Genomic DNA, 22535 nt, shown 5'->3' on the forward strand with positions numbered 1-22535 from the left:
AAGGGAGACTTGCACTGGAATCACAGTAGAGAGGGATCAAGCGGAAACTGTTTCAGTGTTTTTATGGACACATGATTTGTTTTCTTTCACTCATATTGGGATGGAGGCAGAAATCAGATATCAAGAAACCAGGACAAACAAAACCTGTCTGTAAAGCCTGGCTGCTGCAGTTGTCTATGATAGGTTATTGTTCAAAAACACTTCATTTTTCAAAAGTTTATTGAGGAAGTCGAACATCATATTACGCACCTTATGTTTCACATTATGAAAGACGGATTGAAATATCTACAAAAGGAAACATGTAGAATTATAACTATCCTCCATTAAAGCATTCAGAATAATGTAGAAAGTGACGGTGGTGACCACCACTCAAAATACTGGATTGGCTGTAGTTTTATTTCAGATAACTGGTTTTTCACCTAATTACAAAAGCAGGTGTAACATTCATCGGTTTCCCCAAAACTTAAAATACATACCAACTCCTCTGGAAATTGCACATATTGTGCCTTCACAAAAATGAAGATACTGAAGGATTCTGTAGGCATCCAGTACAAGTCAACTGATGGCACAAGATGTGGCTCCTTTCAACGATTAACACATCCCACGTTCATATACAGTATATGCCCACATTAGGGAAGTAAAAGAATCACAAATATACAACACAAAGGAACACAGGCACTTAAAAATCAGCCCAATTTAATCTACTTGTACCCAGTCTGATCAGTTAATGGGATTCAAATGCATCTTGAAAGTAATGTTTTCTACGAATAGTACAAAAGCAATGAAATTTTAAGAGAACCCAGCTTAAAAGGTACATGTTTAGTTTCTCATAATACTTAATGGTTCCGATATATCATGGGAAACAGATGTGTATGACATTCAACTGTATTTTTCTTCACAAATGCTCAGTTCAATAACTTCTTTAGCTCAGTGTCTTTCTAAGCATCTTCCACTTCTTGATTTTTTCTTGGTCTCCCCCTGCGCTTCCCTGAGCTCTTACCACTGTTCTGGCTGCTTGACCTCTTTTTCTTTGTGTGTTCTGCATCAAAATCAATGTCACTATCAGAATTGTTTGGCCTTTTTCTCGATCTCCTTGTGTTCAATGTTACTTTCTCACTTTTCTCCTCTTCCTCTACATTTGAGTCGAAGGACTCGTCGCTTTCAGTCGGCTCGTCCTCACTTTCTTCATCATTGCGTTGTGTCCTCTTTAAGCTCTGTAGCCTTGATTTTCCAGTCTTAGTGTTTGAACTTGGGCCTTGCATTTCCCCTGCGAGAACCAAGCTGTCTGCTGCATTTCTTTTAGGTCTCCCTATGGGTCTGCCTGTGCTCCTCTTATTCTTTTTAGGTCTAGGCACCTCTTCTTCTTCATTGTCAAGCTCTGAGTCTGCACCTCTCTTGTTCCCGTGACACTGAGCATCACCAGTGTCACTCACAGTTTTGTTTATTTTACCTTTCTTTTGCTCGTACCCAGAGCTCGATGTGTGGTAACGCTGGACATGACTCTTCAGGCTCACATTGTGATTGAAGCTTTTGTCACAATGCTGACACTTAAAAGGCCTCTCCCCTGTGTGCAAGCGCATGTGAGATTTGAGGTGACCCGCCTGGTTGAAGCCGCGCTGGCACACCGAACACTTGTACGGCTTCAGTCCCGTGTGCACAATTAAGTGTCTCCGAATAGACAGTAAACGGTTAAATTCAATCCCGCAGATGTGACATTTTAACTGCTTGGGGCCTCTGTGATCCTCCAGGTGGGTTCTGCGTTCCTTATTTGTGGCAAATGTCTCAGAGCAGTCAGGACATTTATAGGGCTTTCCTTGAGTCAGGTGGATCTGCTGGTGAGTTATTTTATCCACTTTTGTTCTGAATGTAACATGGCAGTATTTGCACAGATGCTCATAGTTTTCATCGTGGACTCTGCTATGAGAATTTAGAGCAACCTCACTAACACATCTCTTGCCACAAATATTGCAGGAATAGGGCTTCACTTTGTGCTCACATGTGTGAGGCCACCGCTCACTGTAAAACTTCCCACACTCACTGCAGAGCTGACTGTGTTTGGGGGTGAAGGAAGGATAAATATCATTTTCATCATCATCTTCAGTATCCTCATCAGATTCATTATGTGGAGTTCTACCCTGCAACAAATCCCGCTCAGGTTTCCAGTCCTCATCTGAATCCATGTCCCCCTCCTCACTTGATTCCTCCGTTTCATTCACAGGCTCACTTTCTTCATACACCATCTGTGAAAGATACAGTGGCAAGAATGGGTATGGCTAAAAATCAACCTTTTCAAAATCCATTCATGCCTTGAATATCATAGCCAAACAAACAAGGATGTGCAAACAATTTGTTTTATAACACCCAGTACAGAAATTAGCTACAAGTATATTTATAATTTTTTAAATGTTTAAATAAATATGCAGACAAAATATTGGACATTGTAGATTTTGCATGAGTTTCATTTTAAAGCTTACTTGGATGCACAGTACTAACAAAAAGTAAATCTATTTGAAAGCAGTGTGTTGGGATATAGTGCATTATATCTGACTGCTGAAGTCCTACCTCTGGAGTTACTTCTGCGCCTCCTGTCACTTCTGTGCCTCCTGTCAGGTGTTGATCTTCAGCTGTGGGGACACTGGCATTGACCTGGCTTTTCCACTGGTTTCTGTACTCACACTGAAGGCAGAGCTGGTTCAGGAAGATGACTAAGCCATGGATAATTTTCTCCACCTTTATCTTAGAACCACACAAAGGGCACTTGGTGCTCAGCAGCTGGAGCAGGCGTTTTTCGTTCACAACATACTTCCCCTTCATCTGAAGAAGTGCAGCTCTGAAAATGAAATTCAATTGAAATGCTTTGAGGTCCAGGTTTAAAAAGCTAACATGGTGTAATCAAAATATAACTGTTAGTCTAACTTACTTTTCTCTGATCATATCAATATTCACAATGTTTTGCAGAATCTGACCATGATCAGACATGAAAACATCAGAGGTATCACTCGGCACTGGGCTTACTGGGACATCTGAAAATTAAATTTAAAGTTTATTACACACATGAAAATATCTGGGGTCATTCCCAATTCATTTTAGTCAACGAATTACAATTTTAATTTTCTTACCCACTGAGGTCAGCCTTGATTCTTCAGAAAAAGAACATGGACTATCACATGTTTTAAGCTGCTCACACTGAGAGGCAACTTCTGCAGTTTCCATAGGCTCCTACACAAAGTAACAAAAGCACAAGCTCATAGCTGAACAAAAGTGGGCGACGAAAGTATCACAGTCCAGAGTTATGTTATCATCTCTACACCCAAGACAAAGCAAGTGCTCATTATGCTGTACCAGTTGTACTACAGAGCCCGGTCAATAAAGGCCCATCAGACACCTGTCAGTAAAAACATCCTTACTACTGGGGCAGTGAGAGCAGTAGATGTGAGTCTATATGTTACATACAAACCCTGCTATGACTCTCCATGTGTGTTTCTGGAGGGATAAATCCATTATTTGTGATACTGAAAAATGAAAATACCCATACATCTAAAATAGCAGTTTATTTCTTATCTCTCTCTTTAATGCTTTTTGTAAGAGAGGCAAAAAATAAAGAAACTAAACTCTTGAATACTGACAGTAACTTCAAATGTCAATTACATTTTCACTCTGATACAATCCTGGTTTGTTAGTGTGCTATTACTTTAATAGATAACATAACAAATAGCTAACCACTCTTGCAAAACTAAAATAAAACACCAAACTGACTTGACAGTTACATTGCTACTATGTCTCTGGCCTATTATTTACACTTACTTGCGTCATTTAATTTTTTGCATTCAGAAAGCACCTTTGAGTCTTAAGACTCTAGTAAGAATGAACTCCCATCTATTCAGAAGAACAAACCCTGAAGAAAATACAGCGCCAATCGCACCAATCTGAAGGGATCCAAAGAGCGACTTTCTGCGGACTAGGTGCAGCTTGTTTCACCTGTAAAGGCAGCCTCACCTCCGACCTTGGGCTCTCCGGATCCCACTCCGGTTCCTCCGGCTCCGACTTGATGTACAGTGACGGGACAGCACTGTACTGAAGCTGGGCCGTGCCAGTCGGAAACATGATATCAAAACAGTCATCTGTGAAGTGTTCACTGCAGATGGTGATATCAGTCCAGGACGACTCTTTAAAACGCTGCTTATTGGCTGTGGCGAGAAACTGAACCCACTCCAGTCTCCTCTCGGGATCCTCCGGTAACTTGAACCGCTGCGCACTGCGACGCGACGAGTCGCAACCGACGACGGAGCACATCCCGGGTTTAAGTTTGCTCCCTCCAGCTCTTGAGGCGGTCGGAGGTTGGAGGAGAGACCCTCTTCCTCGTCTCAGTTGTCAGGGGCCATTTCTGCTACAATGGCGGGTATTTGTGTCGACGGGGTTTCATGGCGAGGTTCGCGCGGTTTGTTGTTGTTGGTGTTCTTCTTCTTCTACGACTGGTACCGCTGCCGTTTCCTCTTCTTCGCGTTTTAATTTTAGGTACATACCGCCACCATAGACCGCCACCTATCGTCCCGAAAATTTCCTTTGGTCCACAACAATAAAATTTAAAAAAGCGTGTCCTAGCAGACAGTCCGGTGTTAACTAATAATTCTGTCACCCCTCTGAGTTCCCCACACCATATCTCCATTTGTTCCTAGTATCCCTTTAAAATCCTCTCCTCCAGACCATCTCAACATTTGTTGCAAAAACAAAGTCACCATTTCTTCATTATACTGTATCTGACACAATGCATTATTACAATGTGCACATATTTGTGAACTTACGTTTCCCATTGGAAACTGTCTTATTTAAACCAGTGTGATCAAACCTTAATCTGGACAGAGCCACCTCCTCTTCTACTCTGTGCTCTGTCTCTGTAGGCTACCTTATAGTATGTTTGCTCTTACTGTCCTCACCCCAACCTTTCTGCCTAAGTTCTGATATTTTCTTTCTGATTAGTGGTTTACCTTCCTCTTTTCCACATGAAATGATTTCTCATTTCTCACTTCAATGATGAAGGGAGGAAAAATAAAACGCTTAAAAAATGAACATCTAAAATTCTTAAATAAATTCCATTCACCTCCTTTGATTCAGACAGAAATCTCAGAAAGAGACAGATTAAGCTTTGGGCGATATAACAAGCAATTAAGTCATGTATTATTCTAACAGCTGCATGGCTTTGCTGCTCTTAATGTATTCTTTGTTGTAACTAGAAAATGTTCAAATACACACCCAAACCTTCTGAGGAGAAATGGTTCACACACATACCATCCCAAAAGATGACCTGTTAGATGTACAGTAGAAGCACATTTACTTCTCCACTCAGCAGCCAACCAGTGTTACGAAGGACAAAGCACTGGAAATTCACAGCAGAAAGGAACACAGGTACTTAACATCTGTCCTGTTTACTTTTATCCAGTCTGACCCCGTGGTGCACACAACAGTGAATAAGATTCCAAAGCATTTTGAAATTCACATCATCAGCTTCTCTAAACAGTAAAAAGAAGTGAAATTTAATGAAGAGCTTGGTCTAGGTGATGTATTTGTCATTATGTCATTTTCTAAGACATAAGTCCAGTTCCGTATGAATGCACACTTCACATTGCTCCTTTCTTTTCAGAGTTGTTGAAACACAGTTATTCTAATTAAGTTCGTTTTAAGAATTTTCACACCACTAGATTTTTTCTTGGTCTTCCCCTGCGCTTTCCTGAGCTCTTACCACTGTTCTGGCTGCTGTACCTCTTTTTCTTTGAGTCTTTTGGGTCAAAATCAGAGTCACTGTCAGAATTTTTTGGTCTTCCCCTTGATTTTGCTGTGCTCTTTATCACACTCCTGCTCTCCTCCCCTTCCTCCTCTGTTGAATCGAAGGTGGTCATGTTGCTGTCGGTCGGCTCATCCTCACTTTCTTCATCACTGCATTGTCTTCTCTTTAACTTCTTCACCCGCTCTTTACGAGTCTTAGTGTTTGAATCTGGACCTTTCAATTTAATTGCCAGAACCAAGTTGCCTGAGGCATAGCTCTTAGGCCTTCCAATGGGTCTACCTGTGCTCCTCTTATTCTTTTTAGGTCTATTTATTCTCTCTTTCTGCACCTCCTCTTCCGTACCCTGTTCTCCTTCTTCATTGTCAAGCTCTGAGTCTGCACCTCTCTTGTCCCCGTGACACTGAGCGTCACCAGTGTCACTCACAGTTTTGTTTATTTTACCTTTCTTTTGCTCGTACCCAGAGCCCGATGTGTGGTAACGCTGGACATGACTCTTCAAGCTCACATTGTGATTGAAGCTTTTGTCACAGTGCTGACACTTAAAAGGCCTCTCCCCTGTGTGTAGGCGCATGTGAGACTTGAGGTGACCCGCCTGGTTGAAGCCGCGCTGGCACACCGAACACTTGTACGGCTTCACACCTGTATGCACAGCTAAGTGTCTCTGAAGAGAAAGCGGCCAGAGGAACTCAATCCCGCAGATGTGACATTTTAACTGCTTGGGGCCTCTGTGATCCTCCAGGTGGGTTCTGCGTTCCTTATTTGTGGCAAATGTCTCAGAGCAGTCAGGACATTTATAGGGCTTTCCTTGAGTCAGGTGGATCTGCTGGTGAGTTATTTTATCCACTTTTGTTTTGAATGTAACGTGGCAGTATTTGCACGGATGCTCATAGTTTTCATCGTGGACTCTGCTATGAGAATTCAGAGAAACCTCACTAACACATCTCTTGCCACAAATATTGCAGGAATAGGGCTTCACTTTGTGCTCGCATGTGTGAGGCCACCGTTTACTGTAAAACTTCCCACACTCAGTGCAGAGCTGACTGTGTTTGGGGGTGAAGGAAGGATAAATATCATTTTCCTCTAATTCATCATCTTCGGTTTCCTCACCAGATTCCTTTTGAAGCACTCTAGGCGGCAACAAATCCCTCACTGGCTTCCAATCCTCATCTGAATCCATGTCCCCCTGATCGCTTGATTCCTCTGTTTCATTCATGGGATCACTCTCCTCATCAATAACAGCAACAATCTCAGGGACACCTGAGTCATCTGTTGGTGCTGCCTGTGATACAATGACAAGGGTTTAGGTGAATTTTTTTTTTTGTCTGTACAAAAGACTGTTTCAAATATTACAACTGAATAACAAGGACACACAAGCAAGTGTTATTATTCATGTTTCTAATGTAACAGTTCATACAAGCAAATGTTTGCAAAGATTAAAAAACTGCATTTTAGCTTGTGTATGATTTTCATTTTTAAGCTTTCTTGGATACACTCTACTATCAAAAAAGTAAATCAAACTCACAAGCAGTGTGTTGGGATATTGTGCAGTATATCTGACTGCTGATGTCCTACCTCTGGAGTTACTTCTGCGCCTCCTGTCAGGTGTTGATCTTCAGCTGTGGGGACACTGGCATTGACCTGGCTTTTCCACTGGTTTCTGTACTCACACTGAAGGCAGAGCTGGTTCAAGATGATGACTACCCCATGGGTCACCTTTTCCATCTGAAGTTCACAGCCACACGACGGGCACTTGCAGCTGAATAACTGGAGAAGACGTTTTTCATTCACAACATACTTCCCCTTCATCTTTAGGAGTGCAGCTCTGAAAAATCATTTTTTATTAAAACACCAACCTGATGGAAAAAAGTAAGCAAAGACAGCAAAAATGTTAAGCACAAATGAAAGAAAACGTACTTTTCTCTGGTCAAATCAACATTCACATTTTTTGGTTGCATCTGACCAAAGGTATCCGAAGTATCCTTTGAACACGAGACACCTCTTGAGACTGGGCCTCCTTTGGCAGCTGCAAACATTTAAAGAACATATGAGAAAAATGCTTCTCTGTACTTCATTTATAAGAACACATAACGATTTCATTTTACCCATTGAAGCCAGTCCTGAGTCTTCAGAAAATGAAGATGGATTATGATCACACTGAGAAGCAACTTCTGGGGCCTCCACAGGCTCCTACACAAAGTAACAAAAGCCCATTGTTGAACAAAAATAACATAGTTACAGAACCATATATTTTGATAGTATATGTATATGTATATAGGAAATATATGTACGCTTTGTGCACTGTGTTTTAGGACTATAGGGCTAAGTTGGTAATGGCATGTTACACACCTGCCACTTCAAACAACATCTGAGGCAATAAAGACATAAGATGAGGATTAGTACTGGGCAGCTTGCTAATGTGATATTGCGCACATGTTGTATATGTTTGTAAAATGGTTGTTGATGCGATGCAGGGCTTTCTGCAACTGTAACACTCTTGACATGACGAATGTGTCTATAATGTTTGGGGAATAAGGTATGGAAACACTAACAACATACATGGCTACCTTACTTTCACATTTCTCCTATTTCTCTTTGTATATTAGAGGAAAACTTTAACTTTATTTGACCTGAACACCTAACTACAAACATAGATGTGGGGGAAAAGCACAATCCATGTACATTTACCAAATTCAGTAATCTTGATAGTCATGTTTTGTTTAAGATTAATTATTTTATTTAATTTATGTCTGTATTTAATAAACAACAACAACATTAATAATAATAACAATCAATAAACAAGTGCTGCTGAAAGAACATTTTGTCAATAAAACAGTGTTTTGACTCAAACTGTGAATGAACCCCGTCCACTCTTTGTGTGTATAAACAAACCTTGTACACGCCGTGCATGCAGTATGTGTCAGTGTTATGCAGAGGGGAAACTACTGTGCTGTTTCACGGAGTTGGAGCTGATGGTTGGAGCTGTCAAAACAGACTCACCACACATTTTGGGCTCTCCACATTTAGCTCCGGCTCGTCCGACTCCGGCTGGACACACAGTGACGGGACAGCACTGGGCGTTAGCTGGGCCGTGCCAGTGGGAGCCAGATACACCACACAGTCACCTGTGAAATGTTCACTGCAGATGGTGATATCAGTCCAGGACGACTCTTTAAAACGCTGCTTATTGGCTGTGGCGAGAAACTGAACCCACTCCAGTCTCCTCTCGGGATCCTCCGGTAACTTGAAGCGCTGCGCACTGCGACGCGACGAGTCGCAACCGACGACGGAGCACATCCCGGGTTTAAGTTTGCTCCCTCCAGCTCTTGGACCGGGTTATAAATGTTTATAAAGACCGGTAAATGGACGGGGTTGAACTGTTTTCCAACCTCAGCCGCAGCGTTAGGCTAATTCCGCCAGTCGTCGCTGCTACGGCAGCCGAATGGGCTCGGACGTGTAGACGGGTTCGCATGTTTTGTCACTCGGCTTACACCGGATGGTCCAGGTGTGCTTGCTATTGTTAAACCTCTCACATCTCAGCAGTGTTCTTGAAGGTGAAAAGATAAAAATCAATGGAAGTCATTTTTAAGATTAAATTTATTTAGACCATTGCCACTCGCAACAAGAGTTCAGATGTGCGTCAGTAAAGTACAAAGAGTCTAAATATAATCAAGACAGAACATCCACAAGAGAATGTATGGTAAAGTATGGCGAAGTGAGAAGATGTTTATTGTTTTTTTGTTTGTTTAGCCATTCAATATTAGAAAAGTGGTAGTTCTACAAAAAAAAAATATTTTGCTGTAAAATAAATACTTTATATGTTTATTAATATCCATTAACAGAAAGCAAAACTCCTGATTTTTTGCAGCTCTTACTTTTCAATGTGACATTTTATCATCTACAGATTCGACAGTTGATGAAACTGAAAATTTGTCCATTTGTATTTTGTCTGCAGAGAAAACAATGTTCCTGTCCATCCAAAGCTGTATTTACATGTGGAGACTGGGGGGGGGGGGGGGGGGGGGGGGGTTGCAACACCCTTTGTATTTCTCTCAGTTATTGAGAGAAAATTTTAACAAGATCAATCAAAGTTTTATATGTTGAACTTACATATGTCTGCTAATTGCCCATATCATTTAAAGAAGATTGCATATGATTTATTATTCACAATATTTATTGGAATGGAAGAATTCAGATGTTGCAGCTGACCCCAACCCTCGGGGCAACTGCAACACTGATCAGGGCGGTTGCAGCATATTGAAAATACGTTAAATTTCACTACCTAACTTTTGTTTTTTGTCTCAATAAGCATAATATTTATGAAAATGTGTACTGTTTTACAATAATATAATAGTATTATTTATTTAAACATTAACATTTCAATGTGATTTATTTAGTAATATTTCTCAAAGTTATTGAGAAATAATTGGGTTAATTGAGTTATAGAACACAATTGGGAATATATTACAAGACCATGAGGGCTAACAAAATAATTCCCAAAATTGTTTGTATTCTCTTATACATTATTGTTGTATTGTGCTATAGGGCAAAATTAGTTGCACATAATGCCTATTTCAAACAAAAAAAGTTGAAAAATACTGTTTATGGTTATGGTTAGGGTTAGCTCGGGGACATTTTAAACAACTTGTTGCACCCTATCAGCCAAGACGAAACATCATGTGCTAGCTAGACAAACTGACCTTGACACCTGCTAACCATGACATTAGAAATCAGCGAAACAATGATTCAATCAAAGTAAGTTTTGATTAAATCATACAAAGGTACATTCAAGGTAGACTGATAATGGGCAAGTGTGGGTGTGTACAGCTGTGCAGGTCTAGGAAGTTTCCAGCAGGTGTCGCTCTTCAACTTCAAAAGTTTTATTTCATGACCTTTATGTACTGTATATGGTCATGACTTCTGCCAGTAGTTGTTGATTGTACAGGGACGTTAATATTCACCTCTTGATTTTCAACATCATGTGGAATTCAAATATTATGCAGATAACTGGTGTTTTTGTGTGCTCCTGTTAAGATAACATCTTATAAAACCTTGTGTTCTTTGCATGTACATGTTTTTAGGCACTAAAGTTTAAGGTTAAGTTTTCACAAATAATGAGTACTTTTTATTCATCAGTTAGCTTCATACAACATGCGCTAAACAAAAAAAACTAAATCAAATCAATATTTGTTGTGATCCAAGCCTTTAACACGGCACCATTTCTACTATTTTTTAGGGGTTAGGGTTTTTAAACCTTGGCACATAGGTTGGAGAACTTGCCCCAGTGCTTCTGTGGATTTAGGCTGTCTCACTATCTTCTCTCTTCATGTGATCCCAGATTGACTCCATGATGCTGAGGTCAGTGCTCTGTGAAGGCCAGACCATCTGCTGTAGGACTCTTCATTCTTCTTGTCCCTGATGATATTTCTCTATGACTCTGCCTGTTTGTTTGTGCTTATTGTCTTGATGCAGAATGAATTTGGGACCAATAGACATCTCCCTGATAGTACTGTGTGATGAATATGAATCTAAACATCTGAGTGCCCAAAACTTTCTCACAGTACTGACTGTACAATTTGGACTCATATGCATATATGAAAACCTTTAGCCACTAAAATAAGAAGGGACTGCATACATTCAGTTACTAAAATAGAACATGAAATAAATAAATATAATGGAGTTAAAACAAGTAGATTTATTGTATTCATATAATGCAGTGCATCAAATTTCCCAATCTCAACACTACATAGACTGCATTGGTCTTTGAGTTACTGGAGCATCACCAAACCACATCCTGCTCTGTAGTCAAAAATGCTAAAATGGGGGGACGTGTCACGTGGCTGAAATATGGGTACAGGGTCATCTCTGTGGTTTTAAATACACAGAAACACACACACTGAACAAAAAGTAATGCCGCTCACAACTGCCGTCTCAGCAGCAGGCTTGTGAAGCAGGTGGTGACAAATTACAGAAGTTACACTCACACATGTGAGGCTTTTGTGGATTTAAATTTGGCCTGGATGTTTTGCTTGGTCAGTATATGACAAGTTATTCCATGTGTCCATTAATCGGTGGCACATGTATCTGCCCTGAGGAGGCCAGTCAATCAATCTCTCATCATACTGCCATAAAATTCCTTTGTATCCTTGTGTTTGCTTGTATGTGTGTGTGCGTGCTTGTGACATGTACATAATAGCTACTATTTATTATTAGATTTATTATTTTCTTACTGAGTGTTTGGCCTCATAAATAGAATAAGGTCATATCAATTACCATACCAATGTGCAGTAGACACAGTCTGCGTGCCAGAAGCCGCCTCTTTACTCTCCGTCTTCAATATCATCACTCACCATCAGTATACTTGCTGAATGTACTGAAACTTCAATGACTAAAACTTATTAGGAATGTGTTGTTAGACTGTAAACATCAGGACGGGGCCAAAAAACCCCAGGAGTGCACACAAACACACAGTCTGTTTACACAACAACAGACCCATTCCTTTCATGGTGACTGCGGCTCAGTATGAAGTTCCCATGTGATTGACTGATCCAGAAAGTGTAGAAAATGTCGTTTTCTCAGATGGTTGAGCACAAAGGAATTTGACCCCTGACTCCTGTTTACATTCTCTCTTCCTTCATCATATAAATTCTGGGAAAGAGAGAGAGAGAGAGAGAGAGAGAGAGAGAGAGAGAGAGATGCAGTTGAAACATGTCAGCTGCCTTTCACGTTCACGGAGGAATGTTGGCACGTCTTCACAATGTTGTCAGTCAGTACAGCAGATAAGAGCTTTCAGTTCATAAATAAGATTGATGGCATCGCTTGCCACCGGATCCTGCTCTGTTTTTTCCCATACAAGCCTCTCTGTGAAAAGCATCCGTACTATCTCACCAGCTCATATCCTCCCCGCCCAAGTCCAGGCATGCTTAGGTGTTTTAACGCAGTCGCCATCCAATTATCAAATCAAACTACAGCAGGACACAGTCTGGCTGGTGTAGGAGAATGATGGGCAACTGTTTCAAACCAGGCACAGTAAAACTGACCTTAAATAGTTTGTTGACTATATGACTTAATGTTTTGGCTCCACAATGTTTCTCAATGACTTTAAGCCATGCAGTCTTCAGCACTAACATGAAAAATAAGCTCTTCTTCAATATATCTTCAACAAAGTTCTTGAACACAATCAGGTCTTGATGACAGTCCTCAATGTCGGTCACTTCACATGTTTTACTCTTGGCAAAAAGCGATCTCACTACTTATTGTTTTGGTCGGCTCTCCCTTCATCTGACGTGTGTGAAAGCTTGTCTGCCTCGCCCATTTCTATATTTCACACACGTGTCCCATGAGGCAGGATGACTGATGAACCATGTGAGTGGCCACTGATGACACCACAGCATCCATTGTTCTCATCATTGTCATTAACCTCATTGTCCTGCTGCATTGTGAGGTCTCATTGTCAGTGTGGCTTACCCGCTCCAAACTGGTACAAGTCGATATTTGTGACCATGTGCGTTCATGCACAAGTGTGTGTGTGTGTGTGTGTGTGTGTGTGTGTGTGTGTGTGTGTGTGCGTGCGTGTGTGTGTGCGTGCGTGTGTGTGTAAGGCAGATCTGTCCTGAAACAGATACCACATAACCGAGCTCTGCATTCTCTCATCTTTATATCCAATGGCATGTCCTGAAATGGTTCATAAACACCTCTGGGTGTGAGTCAAAGTGGAGGCAATGAAAGCAGCCCGTTAACAAAGGTGTATGGCAGAACACAGGAATTTCAAATGGCATTAGCGGCTAATCTAGGAGAAACCTGTCTTTGTCACATATTGGGTTACGTGTCCCAATGAGAATGTGATCTATGTCAAGCATGCTCTTCATGGCAAGAGGAGAACAAGAGAGCAGGCCACCCGAGAAAGTTGAACCCAAAAGAATGCAGCTCTGGTATTCATTAATGAAGAGCACTCTTCTCTGTGGTGGAGCGAGAGGACAGGAATGGGGAGATTGAGAGACAACATGAGACAGAAGTGGGAGAGAAGATTCACAACATTTATCCGAAAAAAGTCAATTATTCTAACACTAACAGGCAAATTTCTGCTTATATTTCTGTATTTGGGACATAAAATAGCCAGATCTTTCTGACAAGAGTAAAATCCTGTGTAAAGTAAACAAGTCAGGGAGCCAGTTAATGTATATTAGAATATTTTATTGCTTTATGAAATGTTCATGAATTCAACTGTAAAAACCTTCATACTGTTTGAAGTTCACAGAAATGTCTGTTTAAAGTCAACACTTGGCGGGTTGGGTACAGCTTTGACATGACCGTGATTGTCGGCACATAACTTACAACAAACATACAAACATAAACTCTTTGGCGTCCTGCTCAAAGCACTATCTAAAATAACAATACAAACATTTGTATAAAATATATAACAATAATAATTATAATAATAATTATAATAATTAACCTGTTTGTTAGTTCAAAGCTCACAGTAAACAAGGAAAAAAAAAAAAACAACACGTGTAGTTTTCAACTTTTATCCCACAATGGTGACCAAACCAGCAGAATCACCACATCAGGAAACACACACACACACACACACACACACATACTTTAATCACACATGCACACATACTCTGAGAAGGAAGAAGTCATTAAAATAAAAAAAAAACAAAACAAATCTGATGATGAAATCAACACCATGACGCAACCCTCCCAAAATTACAAACAACACCAGGTCTGTGTCAGTTTGGCAAAAACATACTAAATTTGTCTTTTATATATTATGCATCTGACTGTTCACACACCTCTAAGCCTTTGCAGAACCAGCTACTCAGGCTTACTGAATATGGACAGTGAGAGCACTTAAATCAGCAGTGTTTCATGTGTTATCATCTTAAATTATTGAGAAAAGGGAAGTCTTCCAAACAGATAACATCCATGTTATGGGAATGAGGTTATTCAGATTAACATTTTCTGGTGTGGAGGGGAATGCGGGTCACACAGATAACCTTTTATTGAATATTTATCCAGAAGAACATGAGGCTTAAGTTAATATTTGGGGAATGTGGAAACCAGATAAGATAAATATGTAGCTTCTTAATTCACTGGATTGGGAAAAGAGATAAATGGGGGATAAATGAGGGGGGGAGCAGCAATTATATATATATTTATATAAATATTTTGGCATACAGTCTCTGAGAACATGTTGCCCTATTACAATCCACAATACTGTCCAAGTACCTCGGAAGATTCATCTTTTCTCACCCAGCCAGGCCGACTGCCTGCAGCTGCCCAGCTTAGTGAGAGTAAGTGAGTCGGAGCACAGCTCTGTCTCTAAAATGTGAAAACAGTCCTTTTTTTCCCGTGCTTTGGCCTCTTTCCACAACATTCTTTCATCCAATGTTTTCTTCCATTCAATATTCAAATACTTGCACTCTTCACAGATTCTCAGAATTGCTTTTTTTCTCATTTAAAATCCACTTCTCAGTTCTTTAAATGAAGATTTCCACTGCCTCTGACTCCAACTCTTCCAGGCCTCTGAAAGGGTTTAATAGCAGCTTCTTAGGAGCTGCTTTGTCTGGGGGAAAAAAGAAAGAGAGAATAAATAATTACATGAATGTTTTAAGGCAAAAACAGTAGGAAAAATATCATACAGCTCAGCTATCTGCGAGTAAAGGTTAACAGAGATTTTCCACAGTCAAACAGACCCCTCTGGTAAATGTGCTCAGTCAACAGAGCCACATTATTTCCTAACCATGCACATTCCACAAGGCCCACATTATGAACCATGACCTGGACAGATGGTATCTGATTCGCTGGTTAAGTGGCAGCATGGTTAATCAATGTGGACGTCCATGAAGCCAAGGTCCAAAATTCCTCTCATGAAGACAGAAAAGTCTACTTACATCCAGTGCATGTGTGTGTGTGTGTGTGTGTTCTGTGCAGTGCAGGCTTGTTTATCCATGCTCTGCACTGCATGTGTGCAAATCGTTTATCGTTCAAGTTTTATACTGAGAGCATTATTGGATTATTGGCCCTCGTAAACAGACACACTCATGCATATTTGATAGCTCACTCACCACTGTGGAGCTTAGTTGTGCTGGCAGCCTCTTTGGCTTTAGTTCCCTCCACCTGCCGCTCTAATGTTCCAGGTTCGGACTGAGTGGAGAACTGACGGTTGGGCAAAGTCTGATCATCTGAAAGACTCTTACCTAAAAGACGACATCACAGAAAAAAAAAAGTCAGTTTTAACTCTTATTAATTATAAAGAGCTTATTCACGGAAAATCTTCTACTCAGACTTTTATCTGTACCACTGAACGTTAGTATTTTAAACAAGGGAACATTCCTCTCCTCACCTCTGCTCTTTGTGTTGCTCTTGATGGTGCTGATGGAGGGAGTGGAGGCGGCAGGTCGGAGAGGTGCCCCCGCTGCATTCAGTAGGTTTGTTCGGGGACATTGCTCGTCCTTCCGCCCCTGGTCCTGGTGCAACCGCTGGTTGAGGATCTTGATCACAGCATCCTTTTCTAAGATCTGAGCGTAAAGAGCACGGATCCTGATACGAAACACAAACATAGGAACACAAGTCAGAAAACAGTCAATCTAATGGTGACAAAAAAAAAATATGTCATTGTAGATTATAGAGTTTTATTATAGGTATGCACCTGTTCTCCATCTCTTGATTCCTGTGATCAGCAACTGGCAGGTCCTCGTTGAAACTGTTGTTAGAGGAGTGGCAGGGCGAGTGGTTAATAATGGTGGTGTCTCTGGAAAAGTTGAGATATGAAAGTTTAGCTTAAATTCAAATGATCTGATTAAATATGTGTACATGTCCCACAAAATAACCAAGCCCCATCTTTACCTCTGGGCAGCAGCAGTGGCAGCCACCTCCATGGCAAACTGCCTCATGGTGCTCTCCTCCAGGTATTTCTGCTCCCAGCGCACCATGTCGGCCTCAAGGGCCAGGATTCGCTCCTCCCGCTCACGCAGACGCTCTTGGAGGGAGCTCATGGTCACTCCTGGTGGCTGGGATTGCCTCTGAAGTTGAAATTAAAGGCGAAACAGACAAAGGTTAGGTGATAAGAAGTACCATTAAATAATTAAGTGCAGAAAACTGACACTCATGTATTACACTTTATATAATACCACTAAATACCAATTGGTTTTGCATTATCTGACTTTGCAAATTTACCTGCTGTGCCCTCAGACTCCTCAGCTCCTGCTCTAGTCGTGTCCTCAGTTTCATCTCCAGGCTCTCCCTCTTCTCACAGGTGGACTGTAGCTGAGCCAGTGCACTCTGAAGCCTCTCCACCTTCTCCACATAAGCCCTCTTCCTCCTCAACTCCTCCTCAAGCTGGCGACCGCGTCCTCGAGCTGCCTCCAGGGCCTCCTCAAGTCGCTTCGCCCTGAGGCTCTGCTCCTCCGCTGTGGCTCGCAATCGCTCCAGTTCTCGCTCTGCACGCTCCCGCTCAAAGTTCTGCTCCTCGTCTGAAGCAAAAAAAAACAGTAAAGGAGGCGCATGGTGAGGTGCATGTTTGATGCCTCATGTGGACATGAGTTTAATAGTAGTTTGGTTGAGAAAGAAATAACAGGACAGAAGTGCTATGAGATGCTGTGGTTCTTTCTAAAAATATCTACGAATCCACAATTCCTCCCTCCTGAGTCTGTCCCCAGTAATAAGTACCAGAGTTGCTACATGGTGGCCAGTGTTCTTCATTTAGCGAAGCACTCCTGGAATGCTGAGAGGAGGAAGGAGGAGGAAGGGGGAGAAAGCCGCCCTATCCCTTTGACCCACATAGCGCAGAGCATTCCTCATCAAGGCCATACAAACACCACCACTCTGCTTGAGTCCAGTTCCTTAAACAGACAACATAAATCACACTAACAACAGGTGGGGGTGGGGCGGGAGGAGGGGGTGGACCTCATTTCCAGCACTTCCACTGCTGCTGTGTGATTTAGAGCCAGTTCATTTCCCTTTCCAAAGAGGTGCGTGGATTGAATTCCCTATTATTAAGCCTTCTGACCAAATAAGCTGAGGTTATGCAAGTGAAATTCCTGCATGCAGGACACCCTGAGCTACAAGAAGGGCCCCATGCTATGCTACAATCCAGTCCAATCAAGCATGTTGATTATAAAGGAGGATGTAAGAGAGCGGTGGAGGGGAATCTAGCCATAACAAGTGACATGCTTACTTTGTTCAAGCAGTTTCGCCATGATGTGCTGGTTATGATCGGCTGCTTCCACTTCTTTTGCAACGTGCGTTCTGGCATTTTCCAAGTTTTCTGTAATGCAACACGGTTTGAAAATGACATTAAATTGTGCACCATCTGCATGTTGGAGCTGCCACTGTGACAGACTGTTTACGCAGTATGTGGTATTATGATGTTCTTGCGGCAGTACCTCTAAGGTCTCTGTTGAAATCCTGCAGCCTCCTGATCTCAGCCACCAGCCTCTTCCTCAGAGTCTGCTCCAGGTTTTCTCTCTTACTGCTGCCCTGCATCAGTGTCTCATAGGCCTCTGAAATACGCTGGATCTCCTGCTCCAACTGAAAGGAGGGGAAAAGAGAGAGAGAGGGAAGAAGAGAAGAAGAGATGGAAGGTTGGAAGAGAGGGAAGAGAGGAGCACAGAGACGGAGAGGGTAGAGAAGAGGTTTTTTGGTTAACCTACTTCACATGCCAGGGAGGAGCTGGAATGTTGATTCTTGTTGTTACAGTACTTAGATATACATATACATATGGGTACCTTTGCCACTGTGTGTATATAGTACACTCAGTGTGTGTGTGTGTGTGTGTGTGGTATAATTCTGAGAAGGAATTCAAGCCCGCACCACTCCCTATGAGACTGATTTATATCTGCATTCCTGAGGGCTGATAGCTCTAGTTCCAGGTGTGTGAGCGCACAACAGCGTGCACGTACACCACACACCTCAAGGTTAAAATGCACACAAAGACTCTCCCTCACACACACACACACACACAGAAGTCTGGGAAGGATGCCAGCAGAGGGAAGGTGTGCATGCCTGTGCCTGGGTTGTGGAAACGGCAAAGAGACACCCACCATTACAGCAGTCACACAGGCATGTTTACTCAGGGCTGCGGCCTGACGGAGAAAACTTTCCAACCCCGGCAATTATCATTCTTTAAGGCTGAGACAAGGCAAGGGCCATGTGACATAACGCCAGCAGAGAGTGGAGTGGATTTTACAAAGATTGGCAGAGGTGTAAGATGTCTCTGAGGCAGTTTCCACCATGTTGAACAACAAAATATCTTATTTTAAGGTCTGCTTGGTTGGAGAGTCAATCATGAAAAGGCAAAAAAAAAAAAAAAAAAAAAGATAAGAATTAGGGTGATATGGGTAGAAAAACAAAAGGGACCTTTCACTTTTTACACAGCAGCCCACCACCTGCCATGGACCCCCGCCCCACCCCCATCAGCTGTGCATGGTTCACAAGTCGATCGACTGCTGTCTGACAAGCCCTAGATTACCCTGAAAATCTATGGCCTCCCTGGAACTAAAGGGCACACGCACACACACGCTCTCTTTGGCCTCCACCAGGTCAGCTACACAATGAAAGGAGTGTGTAAACACAGTAGCAGGCTGTGACCTCTGTTTGTGCCTCTGTGGCATGAAAGTAGCAGCTGCTGATCTCATCTGTCCACTCCAGATGAGGGAGTGTGCCTGGAGTTGGATGTCAGCGAGACAACTGTCGACTGGGGTTGTGTTTCATAGACAGGTGGCTGAGATGGAGGATGTTGCCTGGCCATTCAGCAAGTAAATAACTTTGGAGGGGGTTCCATCTGAATCTAGATTTTAAGTTGCTATCAGTAGCTTTTGTTCCTATATTTGAAGGGAAGCTGACTATTCTTCCTGATAGATGTGGCAGCTGCATTAAAATAAGACTTCCTCTCATGGATTTACCTTCTGAATGCGGCCAGTCTTCTCCCTGTGCGCCTCCAGCTCTTGCCTCAGCCTCTCATTCTCCATCAGCAGCAGCTCCACCTGGTTGGGCTCCTCCAAGCCAGCAGGTGGCAGGCTGGTGAAAGCGTTGTAGCAGGGGATGTCGGCTGGCTGAGCAGACTGGACATACCTACATGAGAGAGAATTATAATTAAGGTAAACCAAACTCATAGCTTGTTTGTGTGAATTTGAGGCCACTCAGCGAGATGAAGTAAGGCATCGGAAATATCACTCTATTCCTGTCTATCGCCAAGCAGACAAGCTGACTCCAGCAGCTGCAAAGAATGTAAAAGTCTATATGAGGAACATACTTTTGTAAAAGCATCCAAGGCAACGCAAGTATGTGAAACTATCCTGTTGCAGTATGCCAAGCATTACAAACACCTACAGGGCTGAACTTGTTCTCCTGTAAGTATTTCAAGAAGGAATTGTGAATTGGTACGCGGGCTATGGTGTGACTCACACTGATAGGTATGTGTTTACGCATGTGAAACACAATGACAAGCCCTGGAGGATGATTATAAGGCGAGCTCTTGTACAAAAAACTACACCACAGAGTATGACGTCATGTAAAAGTAGTTTTAAAAACATGAACACACAATCACAGATATGGCCATGTCGACTAAACTCGTGGTTGGTACCTGTGCTGCTGTGTCTGCACTGGCTCCTGGACCTGGTGAGGGATAAATCCTTGGCCCTGAATGGGGGCTGAGTACTCTGGAGGAGGGCTGCGTTTGCCCAGGCTCAGCCCTGTGTTCTGGAGGGGTGGGGTGTAGTAAGGTAGCTCAGGGTAGCTGTGAGAGGTGCTCTTGATGGCCTCCGCTTTCACAGCCGCATCATTCCTCTCCAGAGATATCTGCATGCGATGCTCACTGAGTGAACGCACATGACTGCACTTCAGCTCCATCAAGTCTGCCTCCTCATGGAAGGCCCCCTCGTGCAGGAGCTTCTCCTCATGGAGCTGCCTGATGGGGCCTGTAGAGGCCCAGTGAGAGGCCAGATATTGAGAGTGAGCCTTGGCCTGCTCATAGGTTGGCAGCTCCTCCCCGTGCAGCTGGTAGAGCTGGTAGCCACTCTCTGAGTGGTGGTAGTCTCCCTGGTGCTCCTGACCCTGAGGCTCCTGCCTCGCAGAGAGCTGAGGGAACTGAGGGTCCTCCTGGGTAAGACTCTCCAAAGAGGATCGTGGGCTCCTGCCCATGTCGCCTCCACTGCTGGGTCCACTGTTGCTTCCACTGCCTCCGCGCAGGGCCTGCTGCTGGATGGCTAATAATGTACGGGTGTCTGTGGGATTTCCATAGCGGAGCTGCTCCTGGATGAGCCTGTGCAGGACCGTGCCAGACGGCTCTTCAGTGGACGACATGCTGCTTCGTGTACGTTGTTATTCTCTCTTAAGGCCAGTTGAGTTCTTTCTCAGTGTGAAAGTGTTTAAATAAATCAGCTGTGAACCTGGGACACAACAGGATGAGAGAATAAAGTAGCTTCAGTAAACATATATCATATGAGACAACTGATACATGAATACATGAAACACATAAACATACTCATAATAAAGTCACATACAGAAGAAAGGTTGTGTTTGAGGCATGTAGGCCCCGACATTATTAGAAACACGCAGACTTTGACATCATTTAAACACATTTCCTTACTCAAAACATCTTTGATGCATGTTTTGTTCAGGTATTGTATGAAAATAGTGAAGCCCGGAGTCTGCTTCAGCAACAGCGACAACACAGGGATGTGGAGACATTTTCCACAGCAGCCAGAAATACATGCGCCAAAAATTCCAATCTCATGGGGGAGCAAAAGCGCACAAAACCGCATTGTAAAATAACTTCATCTTTGGTCTAATTGCACAACTCGTCGCTGAGAATAACTTTTAATTCCCTCACAGCACACTACGCTCTCAAAGCTTTAACCCAGAGGTCGGAATGTAGCTACTTTAGACGTGTTTTGTGCTCGGTTTTTTCCTATCGTGGCAAAGGACAGGGGAGAGAGAAAAGACGCTCCTCTTACCAACTCACGCTCTCATCATAACAAAACGCTGTTCTCGATCTCGAAGTTAAAAAAAAAAAAAAAAAAAAAAAAAAAAAGAAAGAAAGAAATTCAAAGTAATTCCACTATTTCCATGGGTTTTATTCGAGTCAAACGTGTCTCAGTCCTCCTCCCCCCAGGACGGTGCGTCGCGGTCCTCTCTTGCTGTGAAATGATTGTGGAGAGAGCAGGCGGCGATAATAAGTAACCGAGGAGGGACTGAGGTCGGAATGCCAGGAATGTAAAACGCGAGGTCCCTCGGGGATCAAAAGCGTAAAAAAAAAAAAACCACACGGGGGGGGGGGGGGGGGGCTGCAGCGTGCTTTATCATTACCAATGAGGAGTTAGCAAGTATAGGAAAAGGGACATTTGTTTGAATAAAGCAGTGGGTGAATGTATTTGGGAATAAATGCATTCGTGTTTCAGTTTTTTTTTTTCTTCCTCCTATGAGACTCCTCGGGGTGTTTCTTTCTCTGATGAATTCATCCAGTTCTTGAAGAAATATTCAGGTCATTCGCTGTAGTTAAAGTAGCTCCTCCATTACATCAGCAATAAGAGTAAATGTAATGTAAATGTAAATGTAGTTTATGTACTTTATTATGTTATTGTTATAATTTATGATTATTCCTCTTTTAGGATGTGTCATATTTTATAAACTGATCACGTGTTTTTCATGCAAAATCTGAATCTGTAAAAGTATCTGTGACTGTCACCTGTAGTGGAGCAAAAAGTTAAATAAAGTCCCTCTAAAAATGTACCTGTAGCGGGGTGTAAGTATG

General features: G+C 42.4%; 3 protein-coding genes across 6 annotated transcripts; all 3 read right to left on the reverse strand.

Moving 5' to 3' along the window:
- Positions 1 to 201: 201 nt before the first annotated feature.
- LOC139629204 (uncharacterized) lies at positions 202 to 5262 on the reverse strand. 2 transcript variants are annotated; one of them, XM_071491696.1, is made up of 5 exons: positions 3997 to 5262; positions 3120 to 3219; positions 2921 to 3023; positions 2563 to 2830; positions 202 to 2240 (listed from the first exon to the last, which is right to left on the reverse strand). In XM_071491696.1, the coding sequence occupies exons 1-5, from the start codon at positions 4291 to 4293 to the stop codon at positions 939 to 941; spliced, it is 2070 nt and encodes a 689-aa protein (XP_071347797.1). In that variant the 5' UTR covers positions 4294 to 5262; the 3' UTR covers positions 202 to 938. The 2 variants fall into 2 exon arrangements, with proteins under 2 accessions (XP_071347797.1, XP_071347796.1); XM_071491695.1 differs by having other exon boundaries at positions 3979 to 5262.
- Positions 5263 to 5407: 145 nt separating this feature from the next.
- Positions 5408 to 9224, reverse strand: LOC139629203 (uncharacterized). Its single transcript, XM_071491694.1, has 5 exons — positions 8780 to 9224; positions 7885 to 7969; positions 7697 to 7805; positions 7355 to 7604; positions 5408 to 7061 (listed from the first exon to the last, which is right to left on the reverse strand). The coding sequence occupies exons 1-5, from the start codon at positions 9074 to 9076 to the stop codon at positions 5685 to 5687; spliced, it is 2118 nt and encodes a 705-aa protein (XP_071347795.1). The 5' UTR covers positions 9077 to 9224; the 3' UTR covers positions 5408 to 5684.
- A 5660-nt stretch (positions 9225 to 14884) lies between these two features.
- Positions 14885 to 22535, reverse strand: LOC139629124 (angiomotin-like 2a). Of its 3 annotated transcripts, none has more exons than XM_071491535.1 (11): positions 21739 to 21883; positions 20367 to 21171; positions 19687 to 19855; positions 18169 to 18313; positions 17961 to 18050; positions 16961 to 17256; positions 16631 to 16806; positions 16434 to 16535; positions 16128 to 16324; positions 15850 to 15981; positions 14885 to 15347 (listed from the first exon to the last, which is right to left on the reverse strand). In XM_071491535.1, exons 2-11 carry the CDS (start codon positions 21083 to 21085, stop codon positions 15262 to 15264), a joined length of 2112 nt encoding a protein of 703 aa, XP_071347636.1. In that variant the 5' UTR covers positions 21086 to 21171; positions 21739 to 21883; the 3' UTR covers positions 14885 to 15261. The 3 variants fall into 3 exon arrangements, with proteins under 3 accessions (XP_071347636.1, XP_071347637.1, XP_071347638.1); XM_071491536.1 differs by lacking the exon at positions 21739 to 21883 and adding an exon at positions 22515 to 22535 and having other exon boundaries at positions 15126 to 15347; XM_071491537.1 differs by having other exon boundaries at positions 15126 to 15347; positions 16434 to 16487.

The sequence above is a fragment of the Trachinotus anak genome, unplaced genomic scaffold, assembly GCF_046630095.1.
Source record: "Trachinotus anak isolate AG129_WGS33_773 ecotype Australia unplaced genomic scaffold, CSIRO_AGI_Tana_v1 ptg000012l, whole genome shotgun sequence".
Classification (NCBI taxonomy): domain Eukaryota; kingdom Metazoa; phylum Chordata; class Actinopteri; order Carangiformes; family Carangidae; genus Trachinotus; species Trachinotus anak.

Excerpts from the sequence above, each read along its gene's own strand:
- LOC139629204 (XM_071491695.1), bottom strand. The coding sequence starts at position 4,293 with ATGTGCTCCGTCGTCGGTTGCGACTCGTCGCGTCGCAGTGCGCAGCGG. Across the intron at positions 2,831-2,920 it reads ATTGATATGATCAGAGAAAA|AGCTGCACTTCTTCAGATGA; the intron begins GTAAGTTAGACT and ends TTTCATTTTCAG. Across the intron at positions 2,241-2,562 it reads GCGCAGAAGTAACTCCAGAG|ATGGTGTATGAAGAAAGTGA; the intron begins GTAGGACTTCAG and ends TATCTTTCACAG.
- LOC139629203 (XM_071491694.1), bottom strand. The coding sequence starts at position 9,076 with ATGTGCTCCGTCGTCGGTTGCGACTCGTCGCGTCGCAGTGCGCAGCGC. Across the intron at positions 7,806-7,884 it reads CTCAGGACTGGCTTCAATGG|CTGCCAAAGGAGGCCCAGTC; the intron begins GTAAAATGAAAT and ends AAATGTTTGCAG. Across the intron at positions 7,605-7,696 it reads GTTGATTTGACCAGAGAAAA|AGCTGCACTCCTAAAGATGA; the intron begins GTACGTTTTCTT and ends ATGATTTTTCAG.
- LOC139629124 (XM_071491535.1), bottom strand. The coding sequence starts at position 21,085 with ATGTCGTCCACTGAAGAGCCGTCTGGCACGGTCCTGCACAGGCTCATC. Across the intron at positions 18,314-19,686 it reads AGACTGGCCGCATTCAGAAG|TTGGAGCAGGAGATCCAGCG; the intron begins GTAAATCCATGA and ends CCCTCCTTTCAG. Across the intron at positions 16,807-16,960 it reads GGAGTCTGAGGGCACAGCAG|AGGCAATCCCAGCCACCAGG; the intron begins GTAAATTTGCAA and ends TTTCAACTTCAG.